Below are 13,743 nucleotides of genomic sequence, written 5' to 3' on the forward strand. Positions count from 1 at the left end.
TTTTCAACATTTACATGCAGCCACTGGGAGAGATCATCAGGAGGTTTGGGCTGGGTGTTCATCAGTAGGCGGATGATACCCAGCTCTACCTTTCTTTTAAATCAGAACCAGTGAAGGTGGTGAAGGTCCTGTGTGAGTGTCTGGAGGCGGTTGGAGAATGGATGGTGGCTAACAGATTGAGGTTGAATCCTGACAAGACAGAAGTACTGTTTTGGGGGGACAGGAGGCGGGCAGGTGTGGAGAATTCCCTGGTTCTGAATGGGGTAACTGTGCCCCTGAAGGACCAGGTGTGCAGCCGGGGAGTCATTTTGGACTCACAGCTGTCCATGGAGGCACAGGTCAAATCTGTGTCCAGGGCAGCTGTTTATCAGCTCCATCTGGTACGTAGGCTGAAACCCTATCTGCCTGCGGACTGTCTCGCCAGAGTGGTGCATGCTGTGGTTATCTCCCGCTTGGACTACTGCAATGCACTCTACGTGGGGCTACCTTTGAAGGTGACTCGGAACTACAACTAATCCAGAATGCGGCAGCTAGACTGGTGACTGGGGGCGGCCACCGAGACCATATAACACCGGTCTTGAAAGACCTACATTGGCTCCCAGTACGTTTCCGAGCACAAATCAAAGTGTTGGTGCTGACCTTTAAAGCCCTAAATTGCCTCGGTCCAGTATACATGAAGGAGCATCTCCAACCCCATCGTTCTCCCCGGACACTGAGGTCCAGGGCCGAGGGCCTTCTGGGGGTTCCCTCATTGCGAGAAGCAAAGCTACAGGGAACCAGGCAGAGGGCCTTCTCGGTAGTGGCGCCCGCCTTGTGGAACGCCCTTCCAGCAGATGTCAAAGCGATAAACATTCTGACATTCAGAAGACATCTTAAGGCAGCCCTGTTCAGGGAAGTTTTTAATATGTGATATTTTACTGTATTTTTGGTTTCTATGGAAGCCACACAGAGTGGCTGGGGAGTCCCAGCCAGATGGGCGGGGTATAAATAATAAATTATTATTATTATTATTACTACTTATTAACAACTATAGGCCTATCACACTCCTAAACATTGATTATAAATTATATGCAAATATTTTAGCCAAAAGATCAAAAAAAGTCTTCCAGATGATTATACACAATGACCAAGTTGGCTTTTTGCCCGGCAGGCACATTTATAGCAACACTAGAAACATTATAAACTTATGAGAGTATTTAGACTTAAGAATAGAAAAGAAGGCAGTTTTAATGGCCATAGATGCTGAATAAGCTTTCGATAGGGTCTCCTGGAAATTTATGAAAGGTCTATTATACCGTATTGATTTTGGTATGCAGTATATAAAAGGGTTCCTGCCAACCTAGCAGTTCGAAAGCACACAGTGCAAGTAGATAAATAGGTACCGCTCCAGCGGGAAGGTAAACGGCGTTTCCATGTGCTGCTCTGGTTCGCCAGAAGTGGCTTAGTCATACGGGCCACATGACCCAGAAGCTGTATGCCAGCTCCCTCGGCCAGTAAAGCGAGATAAGCGCCGCAATCCCAGAATCAGTCATGACTGGACCTAATGGTCAGGGGTCCCTTTATCTTAATATAAAAGCGATTGAAGCAATATATTCAAAACAAAAAGCTAAAATTAGAATAAATGGAAATTTATCACAGGAGTGTGAAATCAGTAAGGGGGTCAGACAAGGTTGCCCACTACCCCCTTAATTTTTATATTAACTTTGGAAGTTTTATGTAAACGAATTAGGGAGGAAAAAGAAATAAAAGGGATTGTGCTGGGAAATAGAAGTTACAAAATGAGGGCATTTCCTGACGATCTAATTATAACTACGGAGCAACCAAAACAGAGTTTAACAAAGGTGTTGGAAATAATATATGGCTACGGTAAAGTTGCAGGGTTCAAACTGAATTTAAGCAAAACAAAACTATTATTTAAAAATTTGTCACCAGATGAAAAAGCAGAATTAGAAAAAAATAATACAAATTAAAATCCACCCCAAAATCAAGTATTTAGGATCATGGATAACACCAAAGAATATTAACTTGTATGAAGATAATTGTATTAATTGTTGGAAAGATATCAAAAGACAGTTGGAGACATGGACAAGCTTAAATTTATCATTCCTGGGCTGTATTTCCGTAATTAAAATGATAGTCTTACCGAAGCTACTCTTTTTATTCCAGATGATTCCAATTATAGGAAAGACCAACAGTATTGACAAGTGGCAAAAAGAAATTTCCAAATTTTTGTGGAAGGGTAAAAGACCAAGAGTAAAGCATAAGATATTAATAGATACTGTAGAAAGAGGTGGCTTCGGGTTACCGGATTTGAAGCTATATTACGAAGCCTCATGTCTTCTCTGGTTGAAAGATTGGTGTTTACTGAAAAATTGGGATATTTTAGATCTAGAAGGCCACGACACCCGTTTTGGATAGCATGGCTATCTTAATTATGGGGAAATAAAGGTGCACCGGAGTTTTTCAAATCATATAATAAGAAATGCTTTATATAAGGTGTGGGAAAAATACAAAATATATTTGGAACAGAAAACCCCATCAGGCATCAGGCAGCCTCATCAGGCAGGCCTCCATCGTCGTCTCTGGACGATCTCCAGACTTCCATCGGAACAGCATCAGTCAATTAGCTACACGAGCCTCAGACACATTCCAGGACTTGTGCATGCCCTTTTCGCAGAGTTTCCACAACGGAAGATTCACCCAGGAAAGCATATTTACAGCTTTATTCAGCGTTGGTCAGAACAAAGGAAAAACATGACTGCTTCCTTCGATGTCAAGGAAACAGCCAGAAACAAAAGCTATATACAAAATGGAAACTCCCTGTGAGCAGGAAGTACGCAGGCATGTGACACACAACAGCCTGCTTCCTTTTTAAGGTGGAACGGAAATATCCTAACATCGAGGAATGAAAGTTCCCCCCAAATATCGTCTTTGGGTGCTGAGCTCTCACAAGAGCCAGATGACTGTCGAGGGAGCTCAGCACAAAAACCGGGACATCCAATCAGAAACTGGGATAGCTTCTGTAATTCCAGGATGTCCCAGTTGAATCAGAACTGTTGATGAATAAGCAATCTTGACTTGACATTAGGCATAGTGGATCTGTGATCCTCCGATTGTTGTTGGACTACAATTCCCATCATCCATGAACTGCTATTCCCTTAAGCCCTGATATATTCTGCATGGGTTGAAGCCAAAGGGAGAGGGGGAAGAAATTATAAGCTGCATGAGTATGAGCTGAGCCCACTCATGGTAGCCACCGACACTACCTCCCTGCCCCCCCCAAGCTACCCTTTCCTCAGTCCATTTCAGCGCCCCCTGCCCCAACCTGGTTTCCTAACATTGTTTCTCCTTTCCACTGCTGATTTCTTTCTCCTCCCTGGAGTCTTCCTAACCAGTCAATGATCCCATTGTGGAAGTATACCTGAAGGAGCATCTCTACCCTCCTCATCATTCAGCCCGGACACGGAGGTCCAGCTCCGAGGACCTTCTGGCATTTCCTTCATTGGGAGAGGAGAGGTTACAGGGAAGCAGGCAGAGGGCCTTTTAGGTAGTGGTGACTATGGAACTAAGGGCAACAGCACCAGCGTGGTATGGGTCTAAGACCTGGGAGACATGGGCTCATGGGAGAAAACGATGTACATCACCTTGAGTTCCTTGGGGAAAGTTTGGAGAGAAATGTCTAAACAAACAAACTGAAAGTGGCATGGATCTGTGTTCTTTGTGTTGAACTTTAGATATCCTTTTCTGCTTGTATTTTATTTTAATCGGCATCTGCAATTATACTTGGCTATGTTATGAATTAATGTATGAAAAGAAAGAGCCAGATCAATGACTGAATCTGGGATCTTGATCACTAGGCAGCAATAGCCTTTCCGACTCTTCAGTCCCACCTCCTCCCTGGCACCTCCCTGAGTTCCTTCTTTGATTCTCAAAATCCCAGAAAACACCCCTTCAGAAAATTCCGAGTCCTACTCAGCGTACACCCATAGAAATCAATAAACCTGATGTGCATTCAGCAGCATTAAATACTATTCTCAGTGACCTATGGGCACCCACAAGGCAGTGGCTCCTGAATAATCAGCTCCAGTTACGTCATGGCTCCAGTCTGGGTTGAGTTCAGCCTATCCTACCCGTGTTCACATAAACAACTGGGCAATGAAACCCAAGCTCTGCCTGGGTGCATGAAAAGCATTGGCTGCAGTTATCTCCTCCTGGGACTCAGGGATGAGAACTTCAGTCAAGAGGAATCTTGGGCAGATATGATGCGCTTCCTCTGGAGGTGGGTCATATTTAGTCATAAATGCTTTTTTAAAAAAATGAAAAAATACAATTTTAGATTTGCAGGTTAATATGCGTTTAATTAGATGATCATCTGAACAGACTGATCTTTATTTCATTGCCTCCTTTCACAAATGGATTGATCAGGACCACTTCCACAAGCAAAGATCCAGAAGAATCAGCGTAGCAATCAGACATTCTCAACCATGGATGTGGGCTGCTCACTGATGTCACTCAAGGGCACAGCACTGTGCATTGAAGCCACAGTAAGCAGGAAGAGTAAGACCAGATGGGCAGCGTTTGGTGAGTTCCTCCTGGCAGAACCCCCCTTTTCCTCTTACATTGATTATTGTCCTGAATAAAAGAAAGAAGGAAATCTCTATTCGATTGCACTTTCAGGAGCCTGGAGTCAGAGTGCTCACCTTCAGGAGATGAGGGGGGGGGGTCAAAGAATTATAGTGTTGGAAGGACTCAATGGAACATTCAAGCCCACCCTTCAATGCAGGAATCTGTAGCAGAAAGGAAGAGGACATGCAGGCCCAGCCCCAAAGGAGATGTCAGTGGAATTTGCAAGATCAATGCCGACATCCCATGGCCCATCCTGGATGTCAGGATGGGCTACTGGCAGCTGCTGTCTTTGAGGACTCCATCTCAGGCTAGCATAGATCTATTAAATTATTTCTCATCTCCAGCCTCAGATTGCAGTTGCTTTTCAATTCATTTCTCCAGTATTTCTAAGAGGCAGTATGAACTATCACCATTGTGTGTATCTGAAGAAGTGTGCATGCACATGAAAGCTCATGCCAATAACAAACTTAGTTGGTCTCTAAGGTGCTACTGAAAGGAATTTTTTCGTTTTGTTGTGACTACGGCAGAGCAACACAGCTACCTACCTGTAACTATCACCATTGTTGGCATTCAAGAATTCCTCCCCTGGTTCAGGTCCTTAGCGACCATGAGGTTCCTAGCTCTGGTTCTACTGGATATTGTGATGTATTTTGGTACTTCAGCTGAGGTCTGGTGAGTACAGAATGAAGTGGGACTCTTTGTTGCCAAATCACATATGTGTTCTTTCAGCAGCAGCAGATGGCCGGTTCATCCTCATTTACTGAGTGTTGTCTTAACATTTTGGAAACTTAGATAATAGCCGCCATTTTTTTACTGCCCATGGGAAGTGCACCCTGCACAGTTTGCACCCATACGAAATATCTGTGGTATCAAAATTCCCTGTGCACAGATGAAAACCTTGAGGCTCTAATGCTTAAAAGAAGATGCAGAACCTAGAAGTGCTGCATCAAAACTGAATCCAAATGTAGACATATAAAAATAGGGTTAATATGTCCTGATTTATAAAGTGATTGACCACTATTCCCTTTAGCACAAACAAAGCCCTGCTTCTGCTTCCTCCAGTGAAGATGCAGAGTGTAGATCAGGAAAACAGGATTAAAAATGAGCAAACATTCACATGTGAGTGGGACCAACTCATGGGTATCACTTACTCCTACAGCAGCGTGCATTAGGACCACAGGGGACCCTTGTAATCTCTCCAGAGGGACAGTTCACAGTCCTTGGGGCCTGGCAAAATCCTCCCATGAGTGTACACAATGGAGGTTCATCTGTGCAAAAGAGAGGGAAGTTGATCTTCATCATTTGAGAGAACATCTTGTGCAAAACAGAAACGTTAATTTGACGGGCGTTTTGTTTTGAGCATTGGAATAGCACTTTCAAGTATGAGAGCCTAAAGTCCTGGACCAGGAAATGGGAGACCAGCCTTCAAATCCAGCCTCATCATGAGACTCCCTGGGTGGCCTTGGGCCAGTCACTCACTTTTAGCCTGATCTGCCTAGCAGGGTTGTTGTGAGGATTAAATTAGGAAGAACCACATAAGGGACCTTGAGCTCCATGGGGGGAAAGGTGGGACATAAATGGAACAAACAAACAAATATTCAAAGCCCTTCTGTAACAGCAAGTCAGTATTACTATGTCCCGTAATTCCGATGGGGAGATCGAGGCTGAGAGTGAAAGTGTGGTTATCCATAGGCCAGCTGGTGAGCTCATGGTGGAGTCTCACAGACTTGGACTGTCAGGCATGGGAAATCCTGATTTAACTGATGCTCTGGTCAACATTATTTTGTATTTCAGGTGAGTTCTGGTGAGTGCAGAATGAAGTGGGAATCTTTGTTGCTTAAAAGAAGATGCAGAACCTAGAAGTGCTGCATCAAGACTGAATCCAACTTTTTACTTCTAAAAATAGAATTAATATGCCCTGAGCGTATTATCAGCTACTCTGATCCACAAACTGTTCAGTGATTATTTCCTTTAGCAAAAATATAGCCCTACTTCCTCCAGTGAAGATGTAGAGTGTAGATCAGGAAATCATAGAATAGAATCATAGAATCATAGAGTTGGAAGAGACCACAAGGGCCATCGAGTCCAACCCCCTGCCAAGCAGGAAATACCATCAGAGCACTCCTGACATATGGTTGTCAAGCCTCTGCTTAAAGACCTCCAAAGAAGGAGACTCCACCACACTCCTTGGCAGCAAATTCCACTGTTGAAATCAGGATTAAAAATGAGCAAACATTCACATGTGAGTGGGACCAATCATGGGTATCACTTACTCCTACAGCAGCGTGCATTAGGGCCACAGGAGACGTTTGTAATCTCTCCAAAAGTACACGTTGCAGTCCTTGAGGCCTGGCAAAATCCTCCCAAGAATGTACACAATGAAGGTTCATCTGTGCAAAAGAGAGGGAAGTGGATTTTCATTATTTGAGAGAACTCCTTGTGCAAAACATAAACATTCATTTGACTGATGTTTTGTTTTGAGCATTGGCAGAGCACTTCCAAGTATGAGAGCCTGAGGTCCTGGATTAGGAAATAGGAGACCAGCCTTCAAATCCAGCCTCATCATGAGGCTCACAGAGTGGCCTTGGGCCTCTCAGGGTCTTCGTGAGGATTAAATTAGGAAGAACCACAGAAGGCACCTTGAGCTCCATTGGAGAAAAAGGTGGGGTATAAATGCAATGAGTTAATAAATATTCAAAGCCTTCTGTAACAGCAAGTCAGATTATTATGTCCCATAATACTGATGGAGAGATCGAGGCTCAGAGTGAAAGCGTGGTTTGTTAAAAAGCCGGTCAACATCATCAATCTTACATAGTATGGTCGAGTTTGGAGTGACCTCTTTCATTCATTCATTCATTCATTCATTTCCTGCGTCTTTTTCTATGAAATGATTTCTCATCTCCATCCTCAGATTGCAGTTGCTGGAGATGAGAAAACTATTTATTTCTCAAAGATTTCTAAAATACAGCAATTTCTATCACCATCTTTGCCTTCCTAGTATTCCTTGGTGATGGATGCACCCCTGGTTCAGGTCCTTTGGGACTATAAGGTTTCTAGCTCCTATTCTACTGTATTTTATGGTGTATTCTTCCACTTCAGGTGAGGTCTGGTGAGGATTAAGCGGTACTCTTTGTGGCCAAATCACACTTGCGTTCTTTCAGCAGCAGCAGACAACTGACTCATCTTCACTTACTGAGCACTATCTTAAAATTTTGGAGAGTTAGATCAGAACTGCCAGTTTTCATGCCCATAGCAAGTGCAGCCTGCACAGTTTGCATCCATATGAACACTGGTGGTATCAAAATTCCCTGTGGAAAGATGAAAACCTTGAAGCCCTAATGCTTAAAAGAAGATGCAGAACCTAGAAGTGCTGCATCAAAACTGAATCCAAATTTAGACATCTAAAAATAGGGTTAATATGTCCTGATTTATAAAGTGATTGACCACTATTCCCTTTAGCACAAGAAAAGCCCTGCTTCTGCTTCCTCCAGTGAAGATGCAGAGTGTAGATTGGGAAATCAGGATTGAAAATGAACGAACGTTCACAAGTGAGTGGGACCACCAAGTCATGGGTATCACTTACTCCTACAGCAGCGTGCATTAGGGCCACAGAAGAGCATTGTATTCTCTCCAAAGGGACAGTTCGCAGTCCTTGGGGCCTGGCAATATCCTCCGAAGACTCTACAGAATGGAGGTAAATCTGTGCAAAAGAGAGGGGAGTAAATTGTCATTATTTGAGAGGACTTCTTGTACAAAACAGAAACATTAATTTCATGGACATTTTGTTTTGAGCATTGGAAGAGCACATTCAAGGTAGTAGCCTGAGTTCCTAGACTAGGAAATGGGAGACCAGCCTTCAAATCCAGCCTCATCATGTGGCTCCCAGGGTGGTCTTGGGCCAGTCACTCACTCTGAGCCTAATCTGCCTCGCAGGGATGTTGTGAGGATTAAATTAGGAAGAGCCATAGAAGCCACCTTGACCTCCGTGGATATAAATGCAATGAGTAAATAGAGTGGTGCCCCGCAAGACGAATGCCTCGCAAAACGAAAAACGTGCAAGACGGAAGAGTTTGTCGGGTTTTGCGTCGCTTCGCTAGACGAATTTCCCTATGGGCTTGCTTCGCAAGGCGAAACGTCTTGCGAGTTCTTGTGAGTTTTTTCCTTTTTCTTAAAGCCGCTAAGCCGCTAATAGCCGTGCTTCGCAAGACGAAAAAACCGCAAGACGAAGAGACTCGCGGAATGGATTAATTTCGTCTTGCGAGGCACCACTGTAAATAAATATTGAAAGCCTTCTGTAACAGCACGTCAGTATTATTATATCCCATAATACCGATGGGGAGATCGAGGCTGAGAGTGAAAGCCTGGTTAACCCAAGGCCAGCTGGTGAGCTTAGGGTGGAGTTTTACAGATTTGGATTGTCAGGCATGGGAAGTCCTGATTTGACTGATGCTCTGGTCAACATCATCAATGTTACATAGAATGGTTGATTTGGGGGGCATCTTACCGGACAACATGGGCTTGCCATCCGGAAGGTCATCGTTCGAATCCCCACGATGGGTTGAGTTCCCGTTGCTCGGTCCCAGCTCCTGCCCACCTAGCAGTTCGAAAGCATGTCAAAGTACAAGTTTATAAATAGGTACTGCTGCAGCAGGAAGGTAAATGGCGTTTCCGTGTGCTGCTCTGGTTTTGCCAGAAGCAGCTTAGTCATGCTGGCCACATGACCTGGGAAAACTGTCTGCAGACAGAAGAGGGCTCCCTCAGCCAGTAAAGCGAGCTGAACACACAACCCCAGAGTTGTTCACGACTGGACCCACATAACTGGTGACTGAGTCAGCCTTCATTCCATTCTACTGAAGGTTCCCCCTTTGCTTTCAACACCTGCCAATCAGAATTACAGCTGTTCTGAACTTCAGAAATACCTTGCCATTTGTGAGAATTTCTGAGAATGGTTTTTTCTGTAATCTCCCCAGTAGTGTTGCCAGTGTGTTTTTCTCAGCTACCAGCCAGGTGAGAAGAGGGTAAGGCCCACCCATTTGCCCAGTGGGCACCATCTCTTCATTGGCTATACTGATGGGGTCCTGAAGTGGCAACTGTGGGCATTCTTTAACAAAGAAACTTGCTGGGGTAGGTCCATAATGGAATCCTTCATCAGATATTTACTCTTCAGAGATCCAGGACCTCTGAAATTAGAAAGAACTTGGGGATCATGCACACTAAATCTTCTAAACTCTCAGCAATATAAATGACCACCATGGAACCTGCCTTGTGGCTCATTCAGCATCCTGAACGTTCGGCTTTTGCAAAAGCCATGTATTCAATTTCAATTTCAATATTAAATATATTGTTAAATACTTTCCTCCTCCACCACCCCTTTTTAAGCAGCCAGATAGGAGAGGGAGCAGCCAATTCATACTGTTGTTCCACCTACAGCAGTTTCTCAGGGTCTCCGGCAGGGGAAATACCTGGGACTGAACCTGAGACCTTCTGCATTTCCAGCAGATGCTCCCTTCCTGTGCCCTCTTACCTGCAACAACGTGGAAGAGGATGAAGACCAGAGTAAAGCTCAGGTAGAGGAACCTCATGGCTGCAGTTATTTCTGAGCTCTCTCCCAAAGGGAAGGCACTCTAAGGCAGAAGGAAGTGGAGTTTGGATGGAACAAGGAGGTTCTCTCTACTTATAGTGTTGCCGTGCCAAAAAGATGCTGAAACACACATTTGTGCATCTGAGTGGGAAATGCTGCAAGCAGGTATTTCCTGCAGCTGTCAGCATCTGAACCATTTTTTCTTAACTCATCCTAGGCAATTTATTCATCTTGCAGACCATTCCAAGATTTATCTGCAGAACAGTCTTTCTCATCCTGTTCTCTTTCCATATCAATTTAAAGATTTCCCTTCATCTCACAAAAGCTGCTCCCAACTTCATGGTGCCTGGATAGAAAGGAAGTGGAATTTTGGGTAACAGCTTGGGCATAGTGCAGTTTGATGCAACCTCTTTTGGTTGGGCTGTTCAGTTCAACTGCAGTTTCCATACCTTCCAAGAAAGAAACGTTTCAGTGTGCTTTCCTCCTCCTGTACACATTTAGATATTTCAGTGTAGTATAGCATCAAAATCAGAAAAGAGAAAGGCTCCTTTGCGTTGATGAGATGAGAGCTTGTTTGTCACAAATTGGACTTCATATAAGTGAGATTACCTAGCAAAAGCAAGCTCAGGCCTCTCATTGAGTTTCTATACATATTTAAGGTACATATGGTAAAGGCTCTTTCATAATTCTATGTTGGACCTAATTCAGGTTCTTATGCAGCTGCATTGTTTTATATTTTGGGGGGGTTCCATGATCATATTATAAAGTAGTTGTGTTCTCATGGCGGTGGCAGCAGGAGGCCCCATTAGCTAAATTGGTACCTCAGGTTAAGAACGGTTTCAGGTTAAGAACGGACCTCCGGAACAAATTAAGTATATAACCAGAGTTACCATTGTATCTCGAATGGCCTAGTAGCTGAACAAATTGGCTCCCGAAAACTGCAAACCTGGAATAATAATAATTTCCAATGTATTTCTGATCAATAAAATAAATTCAATGTGGCATGAGCAAATTTTTATTCTGTTCAGCTTGGAAAAGAGGGGAGTGAGAGGAGATAGCTCATTTTCTCCTGCTCTGGAACGTAGGACTCAAAGCAATTGATTCAAGTTACAAGGAAGGAGATTCCAACTAAAAATATGGAAAAACTATTTGACATTAAGAGCTGTTCAACTGTGGAACAATCTCCCTCAGCAGCCTGTTTACTGGCATTTTTATTTTTTAAAAACCCCACCATACAGTTTTTACATTTCTTATCATCACCTATATTTTGACTCTCTCAAGTCATTGAGTTCCCTCCATCCCTCCAACCTGACTTTCTAACTTCAGTTTGTAGTTTCACCCGCATTTCTAATTTCCCCTATCTACAGCAGTACCTCAGGCTACTGGTTACATACACTTCAGGTTACATACGCTTCAGGTTACAGACTCCGCTAACCCAGAAATAGTTCCTCAGGTTAAGAACTTTGCTTCAGGATGAGAACAGAAGTCATTAGTTTGCACCAGGCGTCCTATTGGGAAGGCCCAGTTTTCCGAGTGCATGTTCTGGAAGTTGGGCAATAGGAGCAGTACAGGATTCCTTTTGGTGTACCGACCTCCCCGCTGCACCAAGGATTCCCTTCCCGAGCTGCTTCAGGTCGTGGCGGATGTTCTCCTGGAGACACCTAGCTTGGTCATCCTAGGGGATTTTAACATCCATGCCGAAATGACCTTACAAGGGGCCGCTCGGGACTTCGTGGAAAGCATGGCCTCCATGGGGCTGTCCCTGAATAAGTATGGCCCAACCCATAGCCGTGGACATGCCTTGGACCTGGTGTTTACCTCTATGGATGTTGGTGATCTGACACTAAGTAAAAGCGAAACGAAAGAAGTGCCATGGTCAGATCACTTCCTGGTGCAACTGGACTTCTCTGCGACCCATCCCCACTGCAGGGAGATGGGACCAATTCGGATGGTCCACCCCCGCCACTTAATGGATCCAAATGGTTTCCAGAGAGAGGTAGGTGATGCTTTATCCCATGTTGATGGCCTTTCAGCGGATTCCCTGGTGGCCCGCTGGAATGTGGAGTTAATCAAGGCTATTGACTGTTTGGCTCCGAAGCGCCCTCTCCGATTGCATGGAGCCCGGACAGCCCCATGGTTTTCCACGGATCTGAGGGCAATGAAACAATCGTTGAGACGGCTAGAGCACCGGTGGCGGATAACTCCTTCCGAATCTGACCGGTCACAGGTTAGAGCCCAACGTCGAGCCTACCAAATGGTGATAGCGACGGCGAAGAAGAATTTCTTCACCGCCTCTATTGCATCTGCAGAAAACAGCAGCAGGAGACTTTTTCAGGTGGTTCACAATTTAGCGGAACCACCTGCAACATCGGGGCCCAGTACAGGCCACATGTTCTCCTGCAATGATTTTGCAAAGTTTTTTGCAGATAAAATCACTCAGATTCGGGAAGAAGTAGACTCCACCGTGGGAGCAGGGCCGGGGTGGGAGAGTGCTAGAGTTTTGTCTAGTCAAGTTGAGTGGGATCAATTCCAATCTGTTACCTCCGAGGATGTGGACAGGCTGCTTGGGCGAGTGAAACCAATCACCTGTCTCCTGGATCCTTGCCCATCCTGGCTTATAAAAGCTAGCCGGGAAGGACTGGGCGATGGGCTTCGTGGGGTGGTGAATGTTTCCCTCCGTGAGGGAACCTTCCCAGACCCGCTGAAAGAGGCGGTTATTAAATCGCTTCTTAAAAAACCATATTTAGATGCGGCCACGATGGCCAACTATCGTCCAGTATCAAATCTTCCATTCTTGGGCAAGGTGATTGAGCGAGTGGTTGCTGAACAACTCCAGGCACGCCTGGAAGAAGCGGACCATTTGGATCCCTTCCAGTCGGGATTCAGGCCTCATCATGGGACTGAAACTGCCTTGGTCGCACTGGTTGATGATCTCTGGCGGGCTAGGGACAAAGGTGAGAGCTGTTTCCTAGTTCTGCTGGTCTCTCAGCGGCGTTTGATACCATTGACCATAATATCCTTCTGGACCATCTTGAGGGGCTGGGAGCTGGGGGCACTGTCATACAGTGGCTCCGCTCCTTCCTCCTGGGCCGTGTTCAGAAAGTGGGGGGCGGGATGAGTGTTCAGACCCCTGGGCTCTCACTTGTGGGGTGCCTCAGGGTTCTGTCCTCTCCCTGATGCTTTTCAACATTTACATGCAGCCGCTGGGAGAGATCATCAGGAGGTTTGGGCTGGGTGTTCATCAGTATGCGGATGATACCCAGCTCTACCTTTCTTTTAAATCAGAACCAGTGAAGGCGGTGAAGGTACTGTGTGAGTGTCTGGAGGCGGTTGGAGGATGGATGGTGGCTAACAGATTGAGGTTGAATCCTGACAAGACAGAAGTACTGTTTTGGGGGGACAGGAGGCGGGCAGGTGTGGAGGATTCCGTGGTCCTGAATGGGGTAACTGTGCCCCTGAAGGACCAGGTGCGCAGCCTGGGAGTCATTTTGGACTCACAGCTATCCATGGAGGCACAGGTCAAATCTGTGTCTAGG

General features: G+C 45.2%; 1 protein-coding gene and 1 long non-coding RNA gene across 2 annotated transcripts in view; one reads left to right on the top strand and one right to left on the bottom strand.

The window, feature by feature from the left end:
- Positions 1 to 13,743, top strand: part of LOC309366097 — a 419,038-nt gene that overhangs the window by 134,362 nt on the left and 270,933 nt on the right. The window lies entirely within an intron of this gene.
- LOC309365822 (uncharacterized protein) overlaps positions 1 to 13,743 on the bottom strand; it is a 137,949-nt gene that overhangs the window by 113,158 nt on the left and 11,048 nt on the right. Inside the window, exons 4-6 of the mRNA XM_081904328.1 lie at positions 8,210 to 8,326; positions 6,900 to 7,016; positions 5,778 to 5,894 (exon numbers count right to left, since the gene is read on the bottom strand). Of these exons, the coding sequence (XP_081760454.1) occupies positions 5,778 to 5,894; positions 6,900 to 7,016; positions 8,210 to 8,326 (351 nt within the window). The remainder of the gene's footprint in view (positions 1 to 5,777; positions 5,895 to 6,899; positions 7,017 to 8,209; positions 8,327 to 13,743) is intronic.

The sequence above is a fragment of the Podarcis melisellensis genome (genome assembly GCF_964234715.1).
Source record: "Podarcis melisellensis genome assembly, chromosome: 3".
In the NCBI taxonomy this organism is placed as follows: Eukaryota; Metazoa; Chordata; class Lepidosauria; order Squamata; family Lacertidae; genus Podarcis; species Podarcis melisellensis.